The sequence below is a fragment of the Dermacentor silvarum genome, chromosome 8 (genome assembly GCF_013339745.2).
Source record: "Dermacentor silvarum isolate Dsil-2018 chromosome 8, BIME_Dsil_1.4, whole genome shotgun sequence".
Taxonomy (NCBI): domain Eukaryota; kingdom Metazoa; phylum Arthropoda; class Arachnida; order Ixodida; family Ixodidae; genus Dermacentor; species Dermacentor silvarum.
The window spans coordinates 172,176,358-172,199,237 of NC_051161.1; the positions used below are offsets into that span (position 1 = coordinate 172,176,358).

The window sequence follows — 22,880 nt, forward strand, 5'->3', positions numbered from 1 at the left end:
GCCGTCTGCGGGCGCCGTTTTACTCACTGGCGGCACAACGTCAATATATAGCCATGACGTCACCACTCCTCGCTCGGGAGGGTGATTTGAATTGTGCTAGACGTACACGGATGCTTCGGATGCAATTTTCTCTAAAAGTAAGTATTTTCTTGGCACGAAACAAGCGTTTCGAGGTTTCTGGTATGGTATTTTAACAGTCCACGTTGAAATAATATTTGCCTTTAGTGTCCCTTTAAGCTTTTTTGGTGGACTATCTTCGATATTAGAGCAATTAATCAGATCAAGAGCATATTTTTCCAAGACGCATTATGAGCATTATACTTTGCTTTCATTCACAGTCACTATAATTACAGCATTGTTTTCTGTGTATCTACATATTACTGTCATATTTTGTCTATTCAGCACTTGCGAAACCGAGCAATATGCATTATCATGAAAGACACTAGTGGCAAAACGCGAAGCAGGTTTTTGCTGCCGCGCGAAGGATCGCTCCTGGACCGATTTTTTTGCGGTTTGCTGCGTGCTACGGATAAAGGAGACCAATGAGAGCGACCACTTCCGTGACGTGAGCGCGGGAAATTGGTTTCATGCAGACCCGCCCGACGGCTCGTTTTGTACTCGCGTCTGGTGTCAGCCGGAAACTCGTTTCTCACTATCGTCCGCATGCGTCAGCTTCGTCCGGGAGCCGACGGATAGTTCGAGAAGGGAGAGGAGTCTATGTTGTCACGTGACTGCTGGAGCGGCGTGCCGCCGGTTGGTGTAGCCACTCTGCCACAGCTGCGTTTGGCCGCCAGTGGCGCACCGCGCGCCTTAACAATGTGTTTTTCGAGAATGTTGCTGTGTTAATTTGTGAACATCCTTTTTGTGATGAGCTTGTTCAGCTATCATCTCACAATTCTGTTTTATAAGCTACTTTATTCCATGTATCTCAATAATAATAATAATACCAGGCTTGCACTTAACTACAGTTTTCTACTGCCAATGGTTTATTCTAACTATGGAAAAATGTAATTCACGACTATAAAACTGGCATGGTTTAACCAACACCATTAAATCTTCTTCATCCTTTCAAGCATTAAATATGCCCTCAAGCTTTTTTACATGTATAAGTAAGTTTACATTGTTCATTATGCAACCTTTGCCATTTGTTTATATTTACAGTATTGTTATGTACTATAGGGTTGTGTACTGGTAATTGTATTTCATTTGTTTAATTTTTGTTTGTTATATATTAAGCTATTGTGTTTGTTTTACCTAGCTTGCTGATCTTTCATGCGTCTCTACGTTTTTATTATTTACCGAGGGTCCCGTCGCAGTTTGACTTGGGGACCTTCGTCTGTATATTATCTCTAATCCATTCACGGCACGTAAAAAATAATAAGCTGAAGCTGAAATATATAGAGATGAAAGTGGGTAATTTTATCCTGAGTGCCGCATTGTTGCACATATAGGCAGCACTTGTTGACTATTTCAGTTAACGTACGGTGCTCCTTTGATGCTGCACCAAGTGAGCCTGTGCCAGAAAGGCTGTTCCACCAGTGTGGGCGAACGCAGGTGCTGTCTCTGGAGTTCCTTGCCCTGCAGCTGAGCCTGCACAGGACGAGCGATGCCGACCAGAGCGGGTGGCAGTGCCTGCTCAGAGACTGGCATCACCTGCTGATGCAACAGCTGCAGGAGGCCTCGGTGCTCAACCAGTGAGTGCGTTTTTTTCTCTCGTTTTGTTCGCAATAGGTGTGGCTTAGATGATCGATCGAAACGTGCGGTCTGAGCGAGTCGGGGTGTGAATCCCAGGCAGGAGCTGCGCGTGCGGAGGGCCCAGGTGTGGCTGGCTGCCGAGACCCTGCACCAGCTGGAGCCATCGGGCACTGCCCTGCACACTGCGGTGGCTGCACTGGTGGCTGCAAAGTCCCTTGGTCGAGATGTGCTGCCCAGGTGGGTCGGCTGCCGCTCTTGGCTAAGCGTGCGTTTGGTTGTGCGCAAGAGTTTTACAGTATTTCCCTTGTTCAAACCATTCGGTGGAAATCAGTACCAAAGCTGTGTATTGCCACCAGTCTTCGTTTCAATGCCATGCCATTTATGTGGCACTTGACCCCCCCCCCCCCTCTCCCAAATTTTCATGTTGCTAGGTTGGCAGGTATGCAAAAGTTACCAAGTTTCAAATTACGGTAAGTTATACATGGGCAATACATAGCATTGAAAGAAACACTGTAAACACGAGAGAACTTCCTCATAATTTACAAATTATGTGCAGTGCGAATTAATGAAAATAATGCAATAAAATCTCAACACTCAAAACTATAATAAACAAGCTTAAGATACATGTATTTATAAGAGTTCATCGGTGTTGTCGCATCTGAAGTCTACACAAAGCCTATTAGAGCCATCTGGTTTCTTCACAATGACCAGAGGTGTGTAGTAAGCTGATGTAGATGTTTCTATAATGCTCTGACGTAACATCTTGTCGACTTCCTTCTCAATAGACTCTTGGACTACTATGTCGGGATATGGGGGGATATGCCCACAGCCCTCTGCCTCGGCACACCGATCCCCGCAGTTGGCGCATGCCTGCGCATCAACTGCGGTCCGGTACAAGCTTGAGGAAACAACAGACGACAACCACGTGTACACTCGGAAAGCATTTACAGTAAAACCTCGATAATTCGAACTCGGTTAATTCGAAGAATTTGAGCGGTCCCGTCATTCTCAGAGCAAATTCTACCGGATAATTTGAATGGCCCGCGCGGCTCTATTTGGATAATTCGAAGTTTCCGGCTGGTAGCAATGTGCGGCGGCTAGGTTAGGGTGCTCCGTACAGTCACCAACCGATTTTTCGAGCTCATGGGGACTGAAAAATAGTCCGAAAAACTTGTTAGGCCGAAAAAAAAAAGACAATAATATTAGTGCGGCTTAAAAAAAAAAAAGCTCTGATAATGCCCTGCCTCATACTACGTTTGGAGGGGATCGACTTGCTTGGATTTGCGCAGCAGTGACGTCGTCTCTGTGTACAGTCGACACGAACATCACCGCATTGGCGATCTCTGCCAATTCGCCCTGGAGATCCAAGAAACGAGCTTCGCACCGCTTAGCTCTCACGAAGGCACAGGAGGTAGCGCCGATCACTGAAACATGGGTCTCCGAGACACCTGCTCAATGTACACGCTGCGTTCAAAATAGTAACTAAACTTTAGAGAACTCGCTGAATTAACAAGCGTGGAGTCAGCGCGCACGAGCGCGGCCGCCGCAGCGAGCGAAGGTTCGTGCGGTCTATCGCTTCAACGGAAACTGAGCGGCGAAAGCACAGCGCGTACAAAGGTCAAGGCTGTCTGGAGATCGCTTTCAAGATACGGTGCGCGCGAGAACCCACTCCGGCGCTAAGTACGCAGTTGTTAGAACAGTAGAAGTCCTCCCCCCCAGCCTTGCGCGCGAGGGACGAAGTCGCGTTTACGCTCCGCCGTGCGTTTGCTGTCCATGAAAGCGCGCGTCCCCCGTGCGCTGTCACCATGGAGGAAGGAAAACCTCCATGGCTGTCACTCGCACATAGGGCGGGCACGCGGCAATAAAAAAACATCCCACAATAAATGGGTACAACGATAGTGCTGAGCGCATATACTAGAAAGGAAAAAGAAAAAGTGCAGTACTCTGGAGCGTTTTGTCAGCCAAGGAAGAGCGGCCATGGCCTCCGAGACGGGAGGATGGCGCGAGCTCTTTATTGATAGCATGTGCCTTCCAATCTTGGAGGCTATACGGTGAGCCACTGGAATCCACGCTAGTGCAAAATCCAACATGGCGGTCTCCAAGATTGGGTAGTGTGGCTCGGAAAGAGCGATTTAGTCCGGAAAATCGAACTTTGGGGTCTCAATTCGTCCGAAAAATTGGGTGCGAAAATGCATGAACTCAATGGTAGCCCTGACGGTGCATTTTTGAAGTCCGGAATATCCGGCAAGTCCAAATTTTTGGAGTCAAACACCCCCACGCCCGCTTTCGCGGCAGTTATCGATTCCGTGAACATCGTCCGCAACTTTGTTGAGTGCAGTGCGGGTGATATTTGTATGCTACATGCTGTGAGCCAGCTGGAGAGCATGGCACTAGAGGCGGCGAACTACCGCACCAAGTACTAATCCCGCATCAGTGATTACTTCGAGTAATCTCTCTCGGACATGGAAAATAAAGGGGGTTTCTTATTGCGGCAAGTTCTTGCTTGTTTTCTTTTTTAAATTCATTTCGGTTAATTCGAAAATCCGCTTAATTTGAAGAATTTTCGTGGTCCGGCGACCTTCGAATTATCAAGGTTTTACTGTATTATGATTGCAACTAACAGTTCGAGCAGGCCAGCTAGCTATAGTTGACATCGCTGAGGGTTCCCTCGAAGAGAATAATACACTAGGTAAAGAAGGGCTTGCGACTTTCCAACTGGGGAATAGGGGCGGCCGCGGTGATTGCTGCGGCAAGAACGCGGTTGACTAACCACGTGCGTGAGTACGGGAGCGGCGACGGAGACTTCCGCTATCGCTGCTTGCAGCTTGCTGGGTACCAAAGAAACTCGGGCGATGTCAGCGGGATCTACATTACCCACCCAATGGCGCTGATAATGCTTGCGATTCCCGTGCGCCGCCCGCGAAAGGAAAGTTTCCCCTCTCCCAACTCTCCCTGGCGCGCCTGACGCGACGTTCGCTGCGCGTGCGGCGTTCATGGGACCCGAGGATTCCCACCTGCAGCGAAGGGCACTAGTGTATCAGTGGTACATTCTAGCTTTCATCCAAAAACATTTGTTGTTCCTGGAAGATCTGTGAACAACTCGCCATACTTCAATGTTTTAAGCTCTGCTGCTGCTTTTTCTTCCAGAGATGGATTGATGACTGCTTTTTCCAGCTCCATGCTTTTCTTGTAGTTGCATGTGTGTACTATTTACCAAAAAAGTTTACAGACCACGAGATCACAGAAAACGCTAAATATCCGAGCAGCCTTTAGAAGTAGCCAGTAAAACCGTACATCACAATGTTGTTCCCGTATACCAGTAGAGGCTGAAAATGGTAATACCAGGCTGCATTTTGAGGCTGCGGAGATATTCAGCTTTTTGTCAGATCCCTTGGTCCATAAACTTTTTTTGGTCGATAGTACCTCCCTGTCATTTTTCTCTTCCTTAGCTACCATAATGACAACTTTGGGTTCTTGACGTGTATGTCTCTCCTCATATTTCTTTAACATGTTAATGTGAAATACCATCTTAGAATGGTTAACAAAGCGCTCATAATCCATCTCACTAGTTTTCTGCGTTACCAGGAATGGTCCCTTCCATTGCATCAACAGCTTATTCCCATCATTGAGTAGGAGGATGAGAGCTGCGTCTCCCGAATTGAGGGGTCTTTTTGTCGACGCCTTGTCGTAGTAGCTTTTATATCGCTCTTTCGCTTCCTGAAACTTTGGGTAACAACGCAAACAGACGACCACAAGAAGGGAGACACGCACACACAAGCGCTGACTAACAACTGGTTTTATTGACAGCACACCATATATATGCCAGGTTGAAGCAAGGGAAAGGGGAAAACACAACAAGGGTAAACTCGTGCCAACAACGCAAGCGCAAAGCAGCCAACCAAGCACAACAAGACGCAAACAATTATTTTTATTTGCAATCTGAAACCCCGATAGCCGCATCGAGAAGATCAAATTCAGCATCAAAGAGAGCAAGGGAAGCGGTGCTGAAACACTTGCTACCGAACTTCCTAATGTGCTAGGCTTCTAAACTGATGCGCGCGGTCTTGTCACTGCTCTTTCTTAGAATCGTCGGCTCTTTTAACCGGGCCTCACAATCAGTACACTTGCTAACGTGCGCAACTATATGTGCGTATTTGTCATCTCGTTTTTCAAGATTTTGAGCGTGTTCCCCTAAATGGTCATTGACACAGCGACCAGTTTCGCCGACGTAAAACATCCCACATGACATGGGAATGCAATAAACCACTCTAGTGGAACATTTAACGAACGGCGATTGGTGGTTCTTCTGGCATCCACGTTTACTGGTGTTGCAGATACGTGGGCGCAACTTTCCCAGCTTATTTGGGGCAGAAAAACAAATTGGCACACCGTGCCTACTTGCCGCCTTTTTAAGATTGTGGGAGAGTTTATGGATGTAAGGAACCACCTCAGGTCTATGCGCATTCCGGTGATCCTCCGCCGTTGTACTTCCCGTTCCACGCTTGAATTTTTGAAGGAGGGTTTCAGAAACGCGGTCAAGACTGAGACAGGGGAACCCTGCAGCCAAAAGATGGCTTACCTGATTATTAAGTCTGATGTGGGCACGATTTTTGGAGAGCCGATTCCATACACATCACCGTTATTCCTCTCTTAATTGCCTTGGAATGTGCCGAGTCATAGGGCAGCAGTTCCTTCTTAGCCCGTGGGTAGTATCCCCAGCAAACGTGTTCATCACAAAACGTGATTTTAAGGTCTAAAAACTGTAAAATAGAAGAGTCTGGGAGTTCATGGGTGAAACGCAACCCTCGTCCATGTTTGCTAAAAGAAGATCAAACTTCACCTACAGTAGAGGAGTAGGTGGAGGAGCACTGCTTTTTTTTTTTTCGCTTCCTCCAAGCTCTGATGTGCTAGCTTGCACATTTCTTCAAGCTTGTCACGTAGTTCTAACATGTATGTGCACGTCATTTCAACTTTGGTGTCAAGCCTTTCATTTGCTCATATCTGTTTGAGAATGGTTAACGGTCCTCTAACCACACGCCCGTACAACATCTTGAACGGTGATGCTTACTTGTGGCACTTCCCTGTAGGAAAACAGTAGTGCTGGTCAATATCGGTCCCAATCCATTGGTCTTTCTTGACACATGTTCTTTACCATGTCCTTCAATGTGCTGTGAAGTCTTTCAACCAGCCCGTTTTACATAGGATGGTATGGCAGGGTGAGCATCAGCTTTATGAACAACAATCTCTTTCATTAGATCAGATGTGATGTTGGAACTTCGGTCACGAAGCATTCCTTGTGGTAGACAATATCGAGAGAACATCTCCAATAAGGCCTCCCAAAACTGAGTTGTTTCTATGCTTTTATTGCAATAGCAATTATATGGACACTCCAAAGCAGATTTCTGGCGTCGCCGTCGCCGTTGCCGTGAGGTTCCGTATGACGTCAATGGAGATGAAATCGTCGCCGCGCGCCGCCGAACGCTGTATGTGCGAGTGAAAGGGCGCGAGGGACGCGTGCTTTCACGGGGAGTGAACGCATGACGGAGAACAAACGCGTGTTCTGCACCGTGCTTCCTTAAGGGCTGCAGAAGTAGGCGTCTCTTTCCTCCTTTACCATCACCATATATGTAGAGCAAACGCGCCTTCTTCTGACGCACGAAAGGCCGTGGGGGGGAGGGGGAGGGAAGGGAGGCGACGTTTAGCTGCGGCACCAATTGCCTATTTATATCAGAGGCTCCGGCAACAGTCACCAACGCCGCACGCATTTTGTGCGAACGCGGGCAAAACGCCGACGGCGTCGACAACAGTTCTGTGCGTTGCCGGTGCTGCTGCATGTCCAAGTTTATACAGCTGATAAAGCTACTATCATTACTCCGTATAGCTCTCTGCAAATTTGCTATCGCAATTGATGCTTCGCCTTTCAGGTGAAACTGCGACAACTTTTTTAGTGCAATGGCTTTTCGATATCTTGTCACCATATCATTCATCGTCGGAACATAGCGATTTCGTTTTGCTGATGCTGGCTTTGTCGGTCCTATGATGTCTATGGCTACTCTCTGGAATGGCATCTTTCTTTGAGAATCGTCTGCTTGCTAATGTTGCTTGACTTCACATATCGCTGGACTTTCTGTTGTAGCCCAGGCCAGAAAAATTATTATGTAATTCTAGCCACTGTTCTTTCTATGGCTTGGTGTTCTGCCACGATGCTGTCATGTCCCAGACACAAGACAGTCTGTTGTAATGTTTTTTGGGAGCACGAATTCTCAACCCACAGTAAACTGACATCTTTTATATAATAGAATCATATCGAATCAGCTCTTTCTCGAAGCAAGCTTGTATGTATAGAATCATCTTTGCATTTCTGCGAATTCTGTTGGTGTGTCACTCATAGTACTTCCAGTTTCAGGCACCTTGAGTGGCCGAAATGACTGCGGTGTATTGTAGTAATCGCCGAAGAGACTGCTGAAATAGATTCTCTAGCTCCCATTTTCGGTGTAATGTGTTTTTCTGGCTTCTCTTGCATCAATCCTCTTGAGTCAGTGCAGCTGGTCTCTGTATCAGAATCATCCATGTTTCTTGCACCAGGTAGATTGCTTGACGAGCAGCCATCTGGATCAGTAGGGAGTTGACCCGGACTGTGCCAGGATAACAGATGTTTCTCCTGTTAGGTCCGTCTCACCAAGGCTGTGCTTGTGCCACTGTCTCGAAGAACCCTGGCTCGTACTGACCCGCAGCTTTGCTTGAAGGTACCGTCGGTGACCTCGTTATCTGTTTGTCTTCATCTATTTCTTCCAGTGGAGCAATTCCTTCCTTTAGAGGACCCATGCATGCCACCGTGTCTTGTTTCTGTAGCCTGCAGTTTTCCGTGCAATGTCCTCACCTCTTGCAATGCTGACAAATGATGACCTGTGTGCAGTTTCCTCCAACACGACAATCTACTGCACGATGCACAGGAAACATCCAAGTGCCTTAGGCATAGCACCTTTTAGTTGCTGACTGTCGTAGTCTTTTATTTTACTTCTTTCAGCCTTGGGCTTCAAGAAACTGATCAGCACATTCAGCAAAGTCATCAATACGTTTCAATGGCTCTCATTAACGTTTCAACAAGCCAAGAATTGTTCAATCACAATACGATGTCTGACACCTTCATATGTCTTCTTTGTTTTTGACATTTAAATCCGCGGTTATGAAAGGCGATTTTTTTTGCGGGGCTGAAGGCACGCGCCTGACGCACGCACTGAGTCTGGACGAATTAACTACCATTCGCTTCAGTGCCTGCAGTCGAAACCGCGGTATTTATGCGATCATCGATGGCGACTGCGCAGTTCTTGAGGCACGCGGCCGGCGCGCGCACCGAGTAAAACCGAAACTACTGTTCGCCGCATCCGCTGCAGAGAAAACCACGGCCGCTATCGACACGATCGTGGATGACGACTACGCAGTTACGAAAGCCGGCAGCCAATGCGGTGTTATGCGCGGCATTAAACGCAAGAATACAGGCTTTAAAGACACAAATAAGCTCGAAGTGTTCCGGCGTTGTTGTCATTAACGTATGATTTCAACTGATGATTCTGGCGGTGCGGACTCCGCCGCTTCGTTTCGGTTGGACGCTAGCGCCGTTCTTACTCTTTTGCGTCGCACATTTGCAGCGCTCTTCGCTGACCAAGCTCCGAAAGTAGTTCGAATTAACCGATGTGCGGCCAAATAAGTCCGAATTAACGAGAGTTTGATTGCATTGAATAATGCATACGCCGGCCAGGAGCACGCACCTTGTCGAGAAGCGTGCTCGCTGCCGCCCTTGTCGGCGAGATTTTCCTGCGGAAGCCGCATTATAACCGGTATTTTGTTTCATGCGGCTGCACTGTAAGCGGTATGCGTATACATGGAGTTCTATGGGAGGGTAAACGGGAGTCGGAAAAGGCCGCGTTGGGTTTAATAAGATGTTAAGTTATTATAATTAGCATAACTGGACAGGAACACTGCTTTCAATGGTGGCCACAGCCACTTGGCGGATGACATGTTACAGTTATTCATGTTGCGCAGGCTGGAGGTCCTCGCCTGCTACCTGTGGAAGTACCCGGAAACTGCTGGTCACATGTTGCCCAGCCTTCAAAAGCTGCTGGAATTTCTCACACAGTGCTACTCATCCTCTAAGCTGTGAGTGATTTGCCTGAGAATGGTTGGGATTTGGTCTTGTTGGATTGCAAGCGGACACTTGTGCCAACTTCAATGAGGGATTTATTCAAGACATGAGCACGCGTTCAACATTAAAAAACTCTCTTTTTTTTCTCTCGAAAAGATAGGAAATTGATGCACTGATGACTGTAACTATCAACTTTTGCAGTTTGGATTGTCAACTTAGTGAGGGCTTTTTGGCAAAACAAGGCACCTCTGAAAGAGTGGTTGGCACCCACACTTGTTGTATTGTGAAGCAAGCCATTCTCTACACGTTATTACGGTCTGTGAGCCTATCATTTAGACACTGTCCAGTCGCACCTAATACAGCCACCGACCGATAGTTTGAGCTTGACGGGGACCGTCAAAATGTCCAAATAAGGGGGAGTCCGAAATACCGGATTCGCCTGAAAATAAGTTCAAGTGTCTTCTGGCAAATCATTGTTAAAGAAGTCATGCATGGGCATGCCATTGTTCTGAATTCTCTTGGTGTACTGAAAGGAAGTGTTGTTGCACCGTGCTCATGCAGAATTGCACACAGTGAAGGAGGTGGCAGAATGTGCAAGTGGTGTTTTTTGCCCCCTGCAAAATGGCTAGGCTGTAAGCAGTACTCCTTGTGGAGGCGCCTCTATGGTTAAGCTGCAGAGAACGTTACCTGTGGCAAATATTAGGATTGGACGCTGTCTAAATGACAGTGTAAGAAGGTAAGGGTTGGCTTGCTTTACACTGCAACACACGGGGTCCTAGCCATTCTTTCAGAGGTGCTAAGTTGACCGTCTGGGTCAGCATCCCTCTCTTCGAAGAAAAAAAAAAAAGGATGTTTAATGTTGATTGCATGCGCATGGCGTCGGTGATATATGGGCTTCACCTGTGCCCTGTTTTGAGTTAAAACCATTTATTGAAGTTGGTGCAGGTGATTTGCATGTTTTGGCTGTGCTCTTTCATTCTGCATGTCTGGACCATGATGGTGGGTCGTCCGATGTGCAGGCTGGATGTGAAACGCTGTGTCCTTCGGTGCTACCACGGGGTGGCCCATGCACTTGTAGCTGGCCAGAGACCACCATGGCCCCTGTGGAATGTAGTCTGGGAACAGACCGCCAAGTGAGTGTCGTCTATGTGTGACCATTTTGCAGACACATTGGAGAAAGTGCATTCCTCTGTGTGGGCTTCTTTTCCTAAAGCACGTTGGTGGGCTAGTTTCACGATAATACAGTGAAGTGCAACAGGACGAGGACAGAGAAGAGCCCTGTGTGTGTGTCAAAATTCTGTCCTCACCCTTCTGGGCTGCACTGTCGTCCTGTTTATTCAACCAGGTGGTATGTACGTAAGTGAGATGCGGAAGCGTTTCATCTATGTATTAAAAGATACATAGACTGTGGTGGTTTCATCATCGTCATCAGCCTATTTTTGGTGTCCACAGCAGGGCAAAGGCCTCTCTCTGCGATCTCCAATAACCCCTGCCTTGTGCTAGCTGATTCCAACGTGCACCTCCAAATTACTTAACATCGTCACCCCACCTAGTTTTCTGCCGTCCTCGACTGCGCTTCTCTTCTCTTGGTATCCATTCTGTAACTCTAATGGTGCACCGGTTATCAATCCTACATATTACATGGCTAGCCCAGCTCCATTTTTTCCTCTTAATGTTAACTATAATATCGGCTATTCCTGTTTGCTCTCTTATCCACAACACTCTCTTCCTGTCTCTTAATGTTAGTCCTAAGATTTTTTCGTTCCATCGCTCTTTGTGCGGTCCTTAACTTGTTCTCGAGCTTCTTTGTTAACCTCCAAGTTTCTGCCCCATATGTTAACACCGGTAGAATACAATGATTGTATACTTTTCTTTTCAGTGACAGTGGTAAGCTCCCAGTCAGGATTCGGCAATGCCTGCCGTATGCACTCCAACCCAATTTTATTCTTCTGTAAGTTTCCTTCTCATGATCAGGGTCCCCTGTGAGTAATTGACCTAGATAAATGTACTCCTTTACAGACTGTAGAGGCTGACTAACGATCCTGAATTCTTGTTCCCTTGCCAGGCTATTGAACATTATTTTTGTCTTCTGCATATTCATCTTCAACCCAATTCTTACACTTTCTCGGTTAAGGTCCTCAATCATTTGTTCTAATTTGTCCCCATTGTTGCTGAACAGGACAATGTCATCTGCAAACCGAAGGTTGCTGAGATATTCGCCGTTGATCCTCACTCCTAAGCCTTTTCACTATAAGAGCTTGAATACTTCTTCTAAGCATGCAGTGAATAGCTTTGGAGAGATTGTGTCTCCTTGCCTGACCCCTTTCTTGATAGGTAACTTCCTATTTTTCCTGTGGAGAACCAAGGTAGTTGTGGAATCCTTGTAGATGTTTGCTAAGATATTCACGTATGCCTCCTGAACTCCTTGATTACGCAATGCCTCTATGACTGCTGATATCTCTACTGAATCAAATGCCTTTTCATAATCTATGAAAGCCATATAGAGAGGTTGATTGTGCTTCGCAGATTTCTCGATTACCTGATTGATGACATGGATGTGATCCATCGTAGAATATCCCTTCTTGAACCCAGCCTGTTTTCTTGGTTGGCTGAAGTCGAGTGTTGCCCTGATTCTATTGGAAATTATCTTGGTGAATATTTTATGCAATACCGAAAGCAAGCTAATGGGTATATTATTCAATTCTTTAATGTTCAATTTTTCTTGTGGATTGGTATAATTTTGGCGTTCTTCCAGCTCTCTGGTACACTTGAAGTCATGAGGCATTACGTATAAAGGGCCGCAAGCTTTTCAAGCATGATATCTCCTCCGTCTTTTATTAAGTCGACTGTTATTTCATCTTCTCCAGCCACTTTTCCCTGGGTCATGTCTTGCAAGGCCCTTCTAACTTCATCGCTAGTTATAGAAGGAGCCTCTGTATCCTGTTCATCACTGCTTCGAATGAAAGTAGCTTGGCTGCTCTGAGAACTGTACGGGTCAGCATAGAATTCTTCCGCTGCTTTTACTATGTCATTGAAATTGCTCATCATATTACCCTCCTTATCTTTGAGTGCATACATCATGCCTTGTCCTATACGAAGTTTCTTTTCACTGATTTCATGCTGCATCCATATTTACTGCTTTCTCAATCTTTTCCACATTATTATTTTGGATATCCCTTACTTTCTTCTTGTTGATCAGTTTCGACAGTTCAGCGAATTCTATCTGATCTCTTGAGTTGGACATTTTAATGTTTTGTCGTTTCTTTATTAGGTCCTTGGTTACTTGGGAGAGCTTACGTACTGGTTGCCTTGGTGCCTTACCTCCGACTTCAACTGCTGCTTCTGAGATCAGCCTAGTTACGGTTTCATTCATTACCTCTATGTTGTCTTCATCTTCCTGTTCTAAAGCTGCATACAGTAAAACCTCGGTGATACGAATCTCGCGGGGTCGCGTGAAATATTCGTATCACCCGAAATTCGTATCATCAAAACATACACAATATCAAGAAAAATGAATTTATTTTTACCAGAAAATATTTCTAATAGTGGAATCGCATTGCTACCTTCCGCGTTGCTGCGTTTTCCTGGCTGATACGTCGCGTTTTCGGGGTCGCGACCTAAATCCCATTGACTTCCATGTATAGTCAAACCTCGATAATGCGAACTCGAAGGGGCCCAAAAATTTTTCGAATTAAAAGGACTTATTTTTCAAATATTCGTGCACCATAGCACGACGTTCGAATGGTGCGATTCGTGAAATATCGCGGCGCACAAGCGCGAGGGCCACGAAACCGCCCGCGCTCGCTTCGCGATAACGCCAGAAAACAAAACTTCAGGGAGCGGGCGGCGCAGGCACGGCGAGAGAGAGATTGTGGTTGTGAAGAGGAAGAGGCGACACGGCGACGGGCGTGCGCGGGGACCGTCGCAGGTGAGGGAGGAGGGTGGCAGGGAAGCGGATTTGGCCTCGGCAACTCTGTCGCTTCGGTGGCTCCCCTCGCCCTTCCTCTCAACACCCTTGTAGCCCCTTCGACTGTCTCCGTGCGCGCCCTCCGCTCCCGCCGGCCCGGCGCCGCTTAGACCGCTCCCTGAAGTTTCGGTTTCTGCCGTTGAAGCGAGATTTGGCCGAACTGGGCTTCCGCCGTTGCTTCCATCTGCGCTGCAGCCGCAGCGTTGGCTGAGACGTCGGCATGTACACGCGTGTTCCAGCGCCACGCAGAAACGGCGACCTTGGCGTGACGCCGCATTTTTTTTTTCTCCGCGCGGCGTTGAGGGGCCTCGCCTAAGGTTTTGCTCTCTGGTGGTGTCGAAGCAATGCCGGTCGGAGGCGCCGCCACGACCCGTGCCAGCACCGACAATGCTGAGAGCATTGTCGGTGCGCGGTATGTTCGAATTAACCATCGCAAATGCTTTCGTGTTCGAATAACCGGGCGTTCCCCGTGATACTTCGCCAATCTATAATGTACCGGCATTTTACATTGCGTTTGAATGTGGCGGTCACTTAAATTTATCGGTGCAGCCAGCTTGTACGTTGCAACAAGCGACCGGCACGTTGCAGATACGACACACCCGCGCGGGTGCCATTACTGCCGTATCCTGAAAGCGATCTGCGACGTGCGCAAAGCACGCGCCCGCGCGGACCTTATCGTCAAAAATGATCTGCGATGTTGACAAAGTGCACCTAGTGCCAGTAGCTTCGTATGCGCTGTGCCTTCGACGTTTAGTTCGCGTTGAAGCGAGAGACAGCGCAAAGGTCAATTCGCTCGCTGCTGCTGCTGCGTTTCCGTTGCTTCACCTTTCGTGCGAAACTTCGTTTTTTTTTTTTTTTTTCAATTTTTTTTTCGCGGTCTCTTGAAAAACATATCAATGGGACGTGTTCTCCAAATCGTCAACGATCGCCTTCTGAAAGGCGTATAAGTGCGCGCACGTGATCTTGGGTATGTTTTCGCACGCCACTGAATGCCTGAGCAAGTCGAGTGCAGGGAGCGTTTTAGCCGTCGGGGCTGCGCCGCGGTCGTCGTTGCAGCATTGGTCCTCGTCTAATTTCTCGCTAAGCATCGGCTAGGCTGTGATGTGGTCCGGTCCGCTCGACATGGGGACCCATGAGAGATTGCGCAGCCGCGTGATGTAGTCGGTTGCTTGGCGACTATGGATCCCGCCCAGATCTCGCTGTGCCGGCTTGTCTGTGCCGGTGGCCCCGCTGGCTCGGCCGCCGCCGCTGTTGCTCGCGCGTTCGTATGATCTGTAGCGGCGCGGCAACACGCTCGCAACAGCCGATTTTTTTCGTATTGTGAGCAATGTATTTCGGCCAGGGAATGTTACGAATTCGTATCAAATTCGTACCAGCCGGGTTCGTATCACCGGGGTGTTACTGTATTTGTTTGCGAGCACCAGCCTGAATTGGTCGACTTTTATCCTGACTGCCTCTAGGTTGGCCTGTTTCTTCTTGACTAATTTTAGTCTTTCTATCTTCAAATTGAGACAAATCCTAGACCTCACTAACCTACGGTCACTGCGCTCTATCCTCCCCAGCACTTCTACATCCTGCACCATGCTGGGATGGGCAGAAAGTGTGAAATCTATTTCATTCCTTGTTTCTTCATTAGGGCTTTTCCAGGTCCACTTCCTGTTGCTGCGCTTCCTGAAGAAGGTATTCATTATTGGGAGCCCATTCCTTTCCGCGAATTCTGCTAACATTGTAGACTTAGCTTTGCTCAAACGTTAAAGTCGGGGTAACAGCGCAAGATGCTCAAGTGGCGCATCTGTGCAGGACCGTCTTCTTGAACCAGTGCGTGGAGGAAGGCCACCTGGTGCTGCAGGAGCTTCTGCGGAAACAGCTGGCGGCCTGTTCCGACCTTGGTTCTCTATTTTGCCCAGGTGACCTGCTTGGGCTGGTTGCCAAGAAAATTGTGAAATTGCAACTGTCACCATATCCATCTTTCAGCGATACATGTAGTGCTTTTACACACTTCTGCTGGCTAGCATGTGGTGGACGAACAAGTTCAAGTGACATCTCGACAGAAAATTAGCACATGAAAAATATTGAGGCTTAGCTTGGGGGAACCACAGGTCACACAATAATATGAGGTATACGATCGGAAGGGCCGAGCTGTTTGTTGTCGGGACCTTTGTCAGTTGGCATGCAATATTTCCCAACGGAATGCAGAGCTGTAAATCGCCGTTTGAGCGTCGAGTCTATTTCATCTATGCAAGTGCCAAAACTTGTCTTATAGCTGTGTTTGTTGAATTTACTATCAACGAAAAATGTTTACGGACCACGGGATCTCGGAAAACACTAATATATCCGAGCAGCCTTTAAATGTGGCCATAAAACCTTACGTCCCAATGTTGTTCGCATATACACTTACCGATTCAATGTTGTTCGCATATACACTTACTGATTACCGTAATAACACTTACTCATTCCGATGGACGTGCACTGCACAACGAAGAATGCTGTTCCGTTCTTAACGATGTTTTTTTGCAATGTTTTTCCGATTCACGAGATATGCGACCGCGGGTTTTTTCCAATGAATTTTCTCGTGATTGAATTTGAAGCAGTCATTAACTTAATCCGAAAACTTAAGCTGTCGTCTGCCTGCGGCACCGATGAGATAAACGCGAAATTTCTGAAAAACACTGAAGTGTACTCTTCCATAATTTTGTCACACATTTTAATGCAGTCTTCTCAGTGCTCCATTTTGCCACCTGATTGGAAGGTGGGGAAGGTGATTCCTGTCTTTAAATGTGGTAACCAACACTCTGCCTTAAACTACCGACCAATTTCGTTAACAAGTATCCCCTGTAAGATGCTTGAGCATGTAATCTATTCTAACCTTATAACATTTTTTGAAACCAACTCATTCTTCACCAGGTTTCAACACGGCTTTCGTAAGCACCACTCGTGTGGAACTCAGCTTCTGTCTTTTACGCATGATGTCATCTTAGCGCTAGATAATAGAATTCCGGTTGATTGTATGTTTTTAGACTTCGCAAAAGCCTTTAATAAAGTGTCGCACCAACTATTGCTACTTAAGCTCAGCACGCTGAACATCGACCCCAATATCCTCAAATGGATAGAATGCTTTCTGACGAACTGCACTCAGTATGTAACAGCTAATGATTGTTCCTCACATCCCTGCGCAGGTAAACCTGGCGTTCTGCAAGGATCACTTTTAGGTCCTTTGCTCTTTTTAATATATATCAATGACCTTCCGTGTAACGTCAAGTCATCCATAAAACTGTTTGCAGATGACTGTGTCATGTACCGTCGAATAACTAACGAAAACGACAACTACCTTCTTCAAGCCGACCTTAATCCGTCTCTGACTGTTGTAGTACATGGCTAATGACCCTTAACGTAAATAAATGTAAAAGTATGGTAATCTCGCGTTTTTCTAACACTTCTGAACCTTTTACCTACACCTTGAATGGAACTAAATTAGAGCAGGTTAGTACTTACAAATACCTTGGTGTTTACATATCAAATGATTTATCATGGCACTCTCACATTAACTACATTACTAACAATGCTTGTCGTACTCTTGGTTACCTTCGCCGAAACTTTCGCCAAGCGCCAGCACACCTTAAACTACAGCTATATCAAACATTAATCCGTCCAAAGCTCGAGTACGCTTCAGCTGTATGGGATCCAGCTCAATCAACGCTAATTGACAGCTTAGAATTGGTCCAGAACTGTTCAGCTCGATTTATGCTCAATAATTATGCTCGTACTGCCAGTGTCACCTTGATGAAATCCACTCTTCACCTTCCAGACCTGGTAATGAGAAGGATTCCCCGGTCTCTTGCTTTTTCATAAAATTTTCTTTTATAATCAAGTACTTCGACAGGAATTCATCTCAGAACCTGCTTACTTTTCATCACGTGTGGACCACCCAAATAAAGTAGCCGTTCCTTTGTGCCGCACTAATCTCTTTTTACGTTCTTTTCTTCCGAAGACAAGTAGAGAGCGGAATCGCCTTCCCCTCTCCATCGCTGCCACTGAGGACCAAGCGTTGTTCAAGTCTGTAGTTACTGAACACTTACTGGTGTAGCTGCAAACTAATGTTGTTGTCTTTTTCCTGTGATTCCTTTTATTGTTTTGTTCTTCATTTACATTGTACCCACCCCCTCTGTAACGCCCTCTGGGTCTTGAGGGTATTCTAATAAATAAATAAAATAAATGCCATTAGAGGCTGCAAATGGGAATACCAGGCTGTGTTTTGAGGCTGCGGAGGTATTCAGCTTTTTGTCAGATTCCTTGGTCTGTAAACATTTTTGGTCGATAGTGCCTGTGTGGCCTGCTTAGGGCGGATGCAGATATGTCTGAGGTTTTCATTCCCTTTAAGCCAGTCCCGAACGCAAGTTTCGGATTCTCCGAACGCCCGTTTTCCATCCGTCTCCGCACACATGATCTCTTTGCTTTTAAATGCGGCATCATGATGAACTCTGTACTTCATGCGGATAGAGCAGATGCGGAGAACGGAAAGACAGACGGTAGACTATTGCCTAAGCACATGTACTGTAGCACATGGAGGAAGCTACGGTAGCTATGCTCGAGAGTAGCTAGGCTCGACACGCTTGCGAGGCGGCCATGTTGAAATGCCGATGGCTATATGGTAACGCAGATTTAGGGTCGTACTCGATTCTAAGGCGCACGCAATTTTTGGACCTGTTTTATCGGAAAGTGTGCGTTAGATTCGAGTGAATAAGGTACTTGTGGCTTGAGGGGAGCGTTTGCCGTCTAGGTTGACTGCCGAACTTCCAGGCAGCTGCACTGTAACGGGTTTTTTGTGTCCCGCAAGTGCACTATAAGCGATACGTGTATACATAGAGTGCTGGAGGAAAATTAACGGGAGTCTGAAAACAGTATTATATCCGGTCCTGCACTATAAGCGGTTACGTTATAAGTGGTCTATGCTGCAGCATGCCAAACACCCTGGAGTGTAAATGACTGCATGTAGTGTCAAGCCGCCACATGCAAACATTGGCTTGGCTTAACTAAAGTAAGCGCTGGGTTATTTTTTTGCAGCATACACTCTTGTCTGTGGCATTGGCGGGCTCTTATCAGCTCTGTTGGCACCATAATATCCGCTAATGGTTTTGTTGGCAACATAGTTGTGGGATGCCAACACATCTTAGTATTGATAATTCAACAATATGTTTGTGCCATGAGCTGCAAATTAGCAAATTTTTGTTGCATCTGGGCTGAATTAAATTAAATTCAAACTTGGCCTAATATAAGATAGCTGCCAAGTCTAAATTGAATTTGTTGAACCGGCAGCCACCAAAAGCTACCGTTGTTCCTTCCCAGGCCGACCGCTCGAGCCCTCGGCTCTGCGCAGCCTGTGTGTGACGCTGTGCCAGGCGACTCACGTGGATGCCCTGCTGCCCGAGAAGCACAGGTGCGTGTCTTACGAATAAGTTTTTCACCTGGTAACAAAGCAAGCGGACTGTTGCGCCCACCGAACCATGTAAAAACATTGGCCTTGCTCTGCTATCCTATGATCAGGTATGCATTGGGCAGATGGAATAGTCTCAATGGGAGACTATGATAGCACAGTAATTTGTTCGAGGGTTTCGTGCTCTCAGAGCTAGCACCATATTGTAGCATGTACTGTTGTATGCCAGAATTCAGCAGCTTCTAAGCACTTTAGCCAAATGACAGGCAAATTGTCTGCACTCTTTTTGTAAGCAGTTATCAGGTGGCACTTTCGGCTGCCTTGGTGCTGTGACGGTGCAGTATAAATTGCATTGAACACTGCCCGAGTTTCATGTTCAGCTATGTGCCACACAAACGTGTCAGCCACCATATGCATTATGATGATGATGATTTATTGGCATCCCCTTTGAAACGGGGCGGTGACAAAGCCAGCTTGATTTACGCAGGTGTTCCTTTCATTCTAGCATTTTTACATACATTTTCCTGATATTTTTTCACTTCCTTCTCTACCTGTAGCTATGCCCAAAACAAATCCAGCCCTGCTTGTTTTTTTCCACCAGTACTCCAATCGTCTCTTGCTGATCTCTATGGCTGATCTGTTGATGTTTCCTTCCACTTTAAACCCAAGCGCTTCTGGGAGTTGCACGTTACCTACGGGTTCTCGCTGGGTGGATCCCGTCGCATTCCATTAGCATACACATTCCTCATCTAGTTCCGAATATTTGCTCCGGTATGTTTTGGTCCTTGGGCAACTGGCTCGAGCCTCAAATAGCAAGGCACTTCCCTTTGTGTTATCGTTCAGATTTTCCCTTCTAATGTCTTTCTTCTCATTCTTGTAAATCTCCACTGTATTCCATTCATTGCATCCAATTCACTGTTTCTTTCTTTTTTTACTACTCCTACTTGTCTGTTTACGCTTTCAATTATTACCCTGTACTTGGTTGCCAACTTTCTTGGCCTCTTCCTCCATTCTGTGCACACACTTTTCAGGTACCGACACTTGTGCACTTTAGCCGTCCCTTTATTTTATTTATTTATTTCAGGAGTTCTACTGGCCTCTCACATGAGGCCTTAGGCAACAGTAGAACTTGCGCAATGCAATTACAGAAATGCTGATGTTACGAAGAACTTGATTCATCACCGAACAGTAGTGCACCAAACAACATTTTGTTGCTTTAGAACAATTGTTACTAAAACGCTAGTACTTATACAAGGATGGCTTGGTGGGCTAGTTAGTAAAGCAGGGGGTAACAGCGCGCACAGACACTGTGGACGTAGTGGACACAGCGCTAGACTTACAACTGATATTGTATTGGAAAAAGCAACACATATAAAGGCTGCACCAGCCAACAGGAAGGCCAAAACGAAAAAATGTGCTGGAACATGATGTTGCCCTTTACATAGCGACGTCCAGATATTCAATTTCCTTTTTTGAGAGCAACACTGAAGGCGTGCTCACGCAATTGTCTTTATCACCATGGATTTCATACGCTTGATGTGTCAGCTTGTCCTTCTCTTTCTTAATCACCGAACAATCCCTATAGACAGGTTCACAAACACAACTTCTACACTGTAATGCCAGGTGACCCGAAACGACCGTCTTTCCAACCAGATTCTTGTGTTCTCTAAGCCTGTCATTCACACACCTACCCGACTGGCCAACGTACCTTTTCCTGCAGCCCAAGGGGAGAGAGTAAATTACGCCTTCCTCGCAATTAACAAACTGCTTCATCGAGCATCCTGCTTTCTTTCTGGCATCAGGATTAACCATAAAAGAAATTTTGACAGTTTGTTAGGGGCAGAGAAGCGCATGCCTATTTTCTTGAGATTGTGTGCATGTAGGGCACCACTACGAACCTTTCTTTCTTTTTCGGCTGTCTGTCCTTGTCACCACACTTTATTTTTTTGAGCAAGCCACTGATTCAAGCAGATTAAGTGGGTAGCCAGCTGACACCATGTGAGAAATCTGGGCTAAAGAACTGCTCTCTGCCAAATGAGAACATGATTTGAAGGAAGAATTTCTTAAACAAGACAATTCCCCTTTTGACAAGCTTTGTGTGATTGGAGGTGAACGGGAGCAGCTGTTTACTGGCCCTTGTGTTGCGCTGCTGAGCACGATGTCGCGGGATCGAATCCGTGCCCCGGAGGCCGCATTTTGATGGAGGGAAAATGCAAGAACGCCCGTGTGCTGTCGTTTAGTGCACGTTAAGAACCCCAGGTGGTCACAATTAATCCACTACAGCGTGCCTCATAATCAGAACTGGTTTTGACACTTAAAACCCCAGAAAGAAGAAGTACTGGCCCTAGGCTCAAACAACCAGCAAATATGTTCTTCAGTAAAATGAAGCCTTAAGTCAAGAAACTTGAGCGAGCCATTCACTGGAACTTCACGTGTTAACTGCAGTGGCTTCAGACACTTGCTAAAAAGGGCCAGAACACGAGATACAGTTACTTGAAAGTTAGCAGCTACACATTTGAAAATGATGAGGTAGTCGTCCACATACCTAAAAACGCATTTCATAACTGCTACCACTTCTAAGCGCTCACTCAATATACGATCGTGGAAGGCTAGTCACTTAAAATACATGAATTGATGCAGATCCCATTCTTTGGTATGAAAGTGCTATTTGTCCAAGTGATCAATGTTGATGTCAGATAAAAAATTAAAAGCTCTAAAAAACCAGCAGCATTCTGAAAGCCCACTGCACCGTGGTTGTCAATTGCGTTTTGAATGCAGATCATTAACTGTTTTTCCGGGATCGAGTAAAAAAGGTCCTTGATGGCTGAATTACCTGTGCAATCAGTTTTTAAAAATTCAATTACATCGTCTGAGTTTTTGATTAAAAAAGGATTGTCAATTTATAGTAAGTGAAGTGAAGACAGGTTTCACTTTCGTGTTCTACCAATTCCTATGAAAGAGGGATCAACCATAATTGTTCTTATTGCACTTGAGCACGCATCGAAACCACCGGACCGGTTGTCCAGGTCGCTGGCCACTTGATCCACATTGTGGTTCCTCAAGAGTTCGTCCTCGCAGCCGCTTCCGGCCATCTGCCGTTATCGGAAGCATCACGTTGAAGCGCTGCTTTTGGCACCTGTTGTTTTGACAACCACGCTGTGCTTTGCTCGACTGTCCTGCTCACCAGCGTATCTGATGAGCGTTTCTGTTTTATGTGCAGATAAACTCTCTGTCCTACAGCAGGCGTATAACTCGACTTTGGGCCCATCGCAAAACCAAAGACAGGCAGAAAAGTGAGCAACATGTGCCAGCTGCCCCTCCTTCACTTGGACTCTCCCAAGCTCATTGCGCATGTGCCTTTAAGTCAGAGTAGACTCTGTGTTGCAGAGAGCCAGTTGCCGTTTTTCTTTCTCTCTCGAGCCTTTGCGCCGGCAGTGAGAGCAGGCTGAGCGTGGTCGCTGCTTCCATCAGGCCCCAAGTGACCGTGATAATGCGCAGCCTGTTCTTACTGCATGCTTCCTGCCAGTGTTCTCTCGTGATGGCTTTGCCATGGACGGGCATCGAGATTAAGTGCGCTTGCTTTAAACACATGTGCGAGAGTAAAAGATCCTAGTCTCTCCGAAAAAACTGTAGCTCGGTCATTC

The 22,880-nt window shown here is 46.5% G+C and overlaps 1 protein-coding gene across 1 annotated transcript in view; it reads left to right on the forward strand.

Annotated features, from left to right (window-relative positions):
* LOC119461848 (serine-protein kinase ATM) overlaps positions 1 to 22,880 on the forward strand; it is a 754,892-nt gene that overhangs the window by 85,545 nt on the left and 646,467 nt on the right. The window contains exons 7-12 of the mRNA XM_037723219.2: positions 1,555 to 1,694; positions 1,792 to 1,932; positions 9,739 to 9,852; positions 10,858 to 10,971; positions 15,606 to 15,712; positions 19,149 to 19,239. Coding sequence (XP_037579147.2) covers positions 1,555 to 1,694; positions 1,792 to 1,932; positions 9,739 to 9,852; positions 10,858 to 10,971; positions 15,606 to 15,712; positions 19,149 to 19,239 — 707 coding nt within the window. The remainder of the gene's footprint in view (positions 1 to 1,554; positions 1,695 to 1,791; positions 1,933 to 9,738; positions 9,853 to 10,857; positions 10,972 to 15,605; positions 15,713 to 19,148; positions 19,240 to 22,880) is intronic.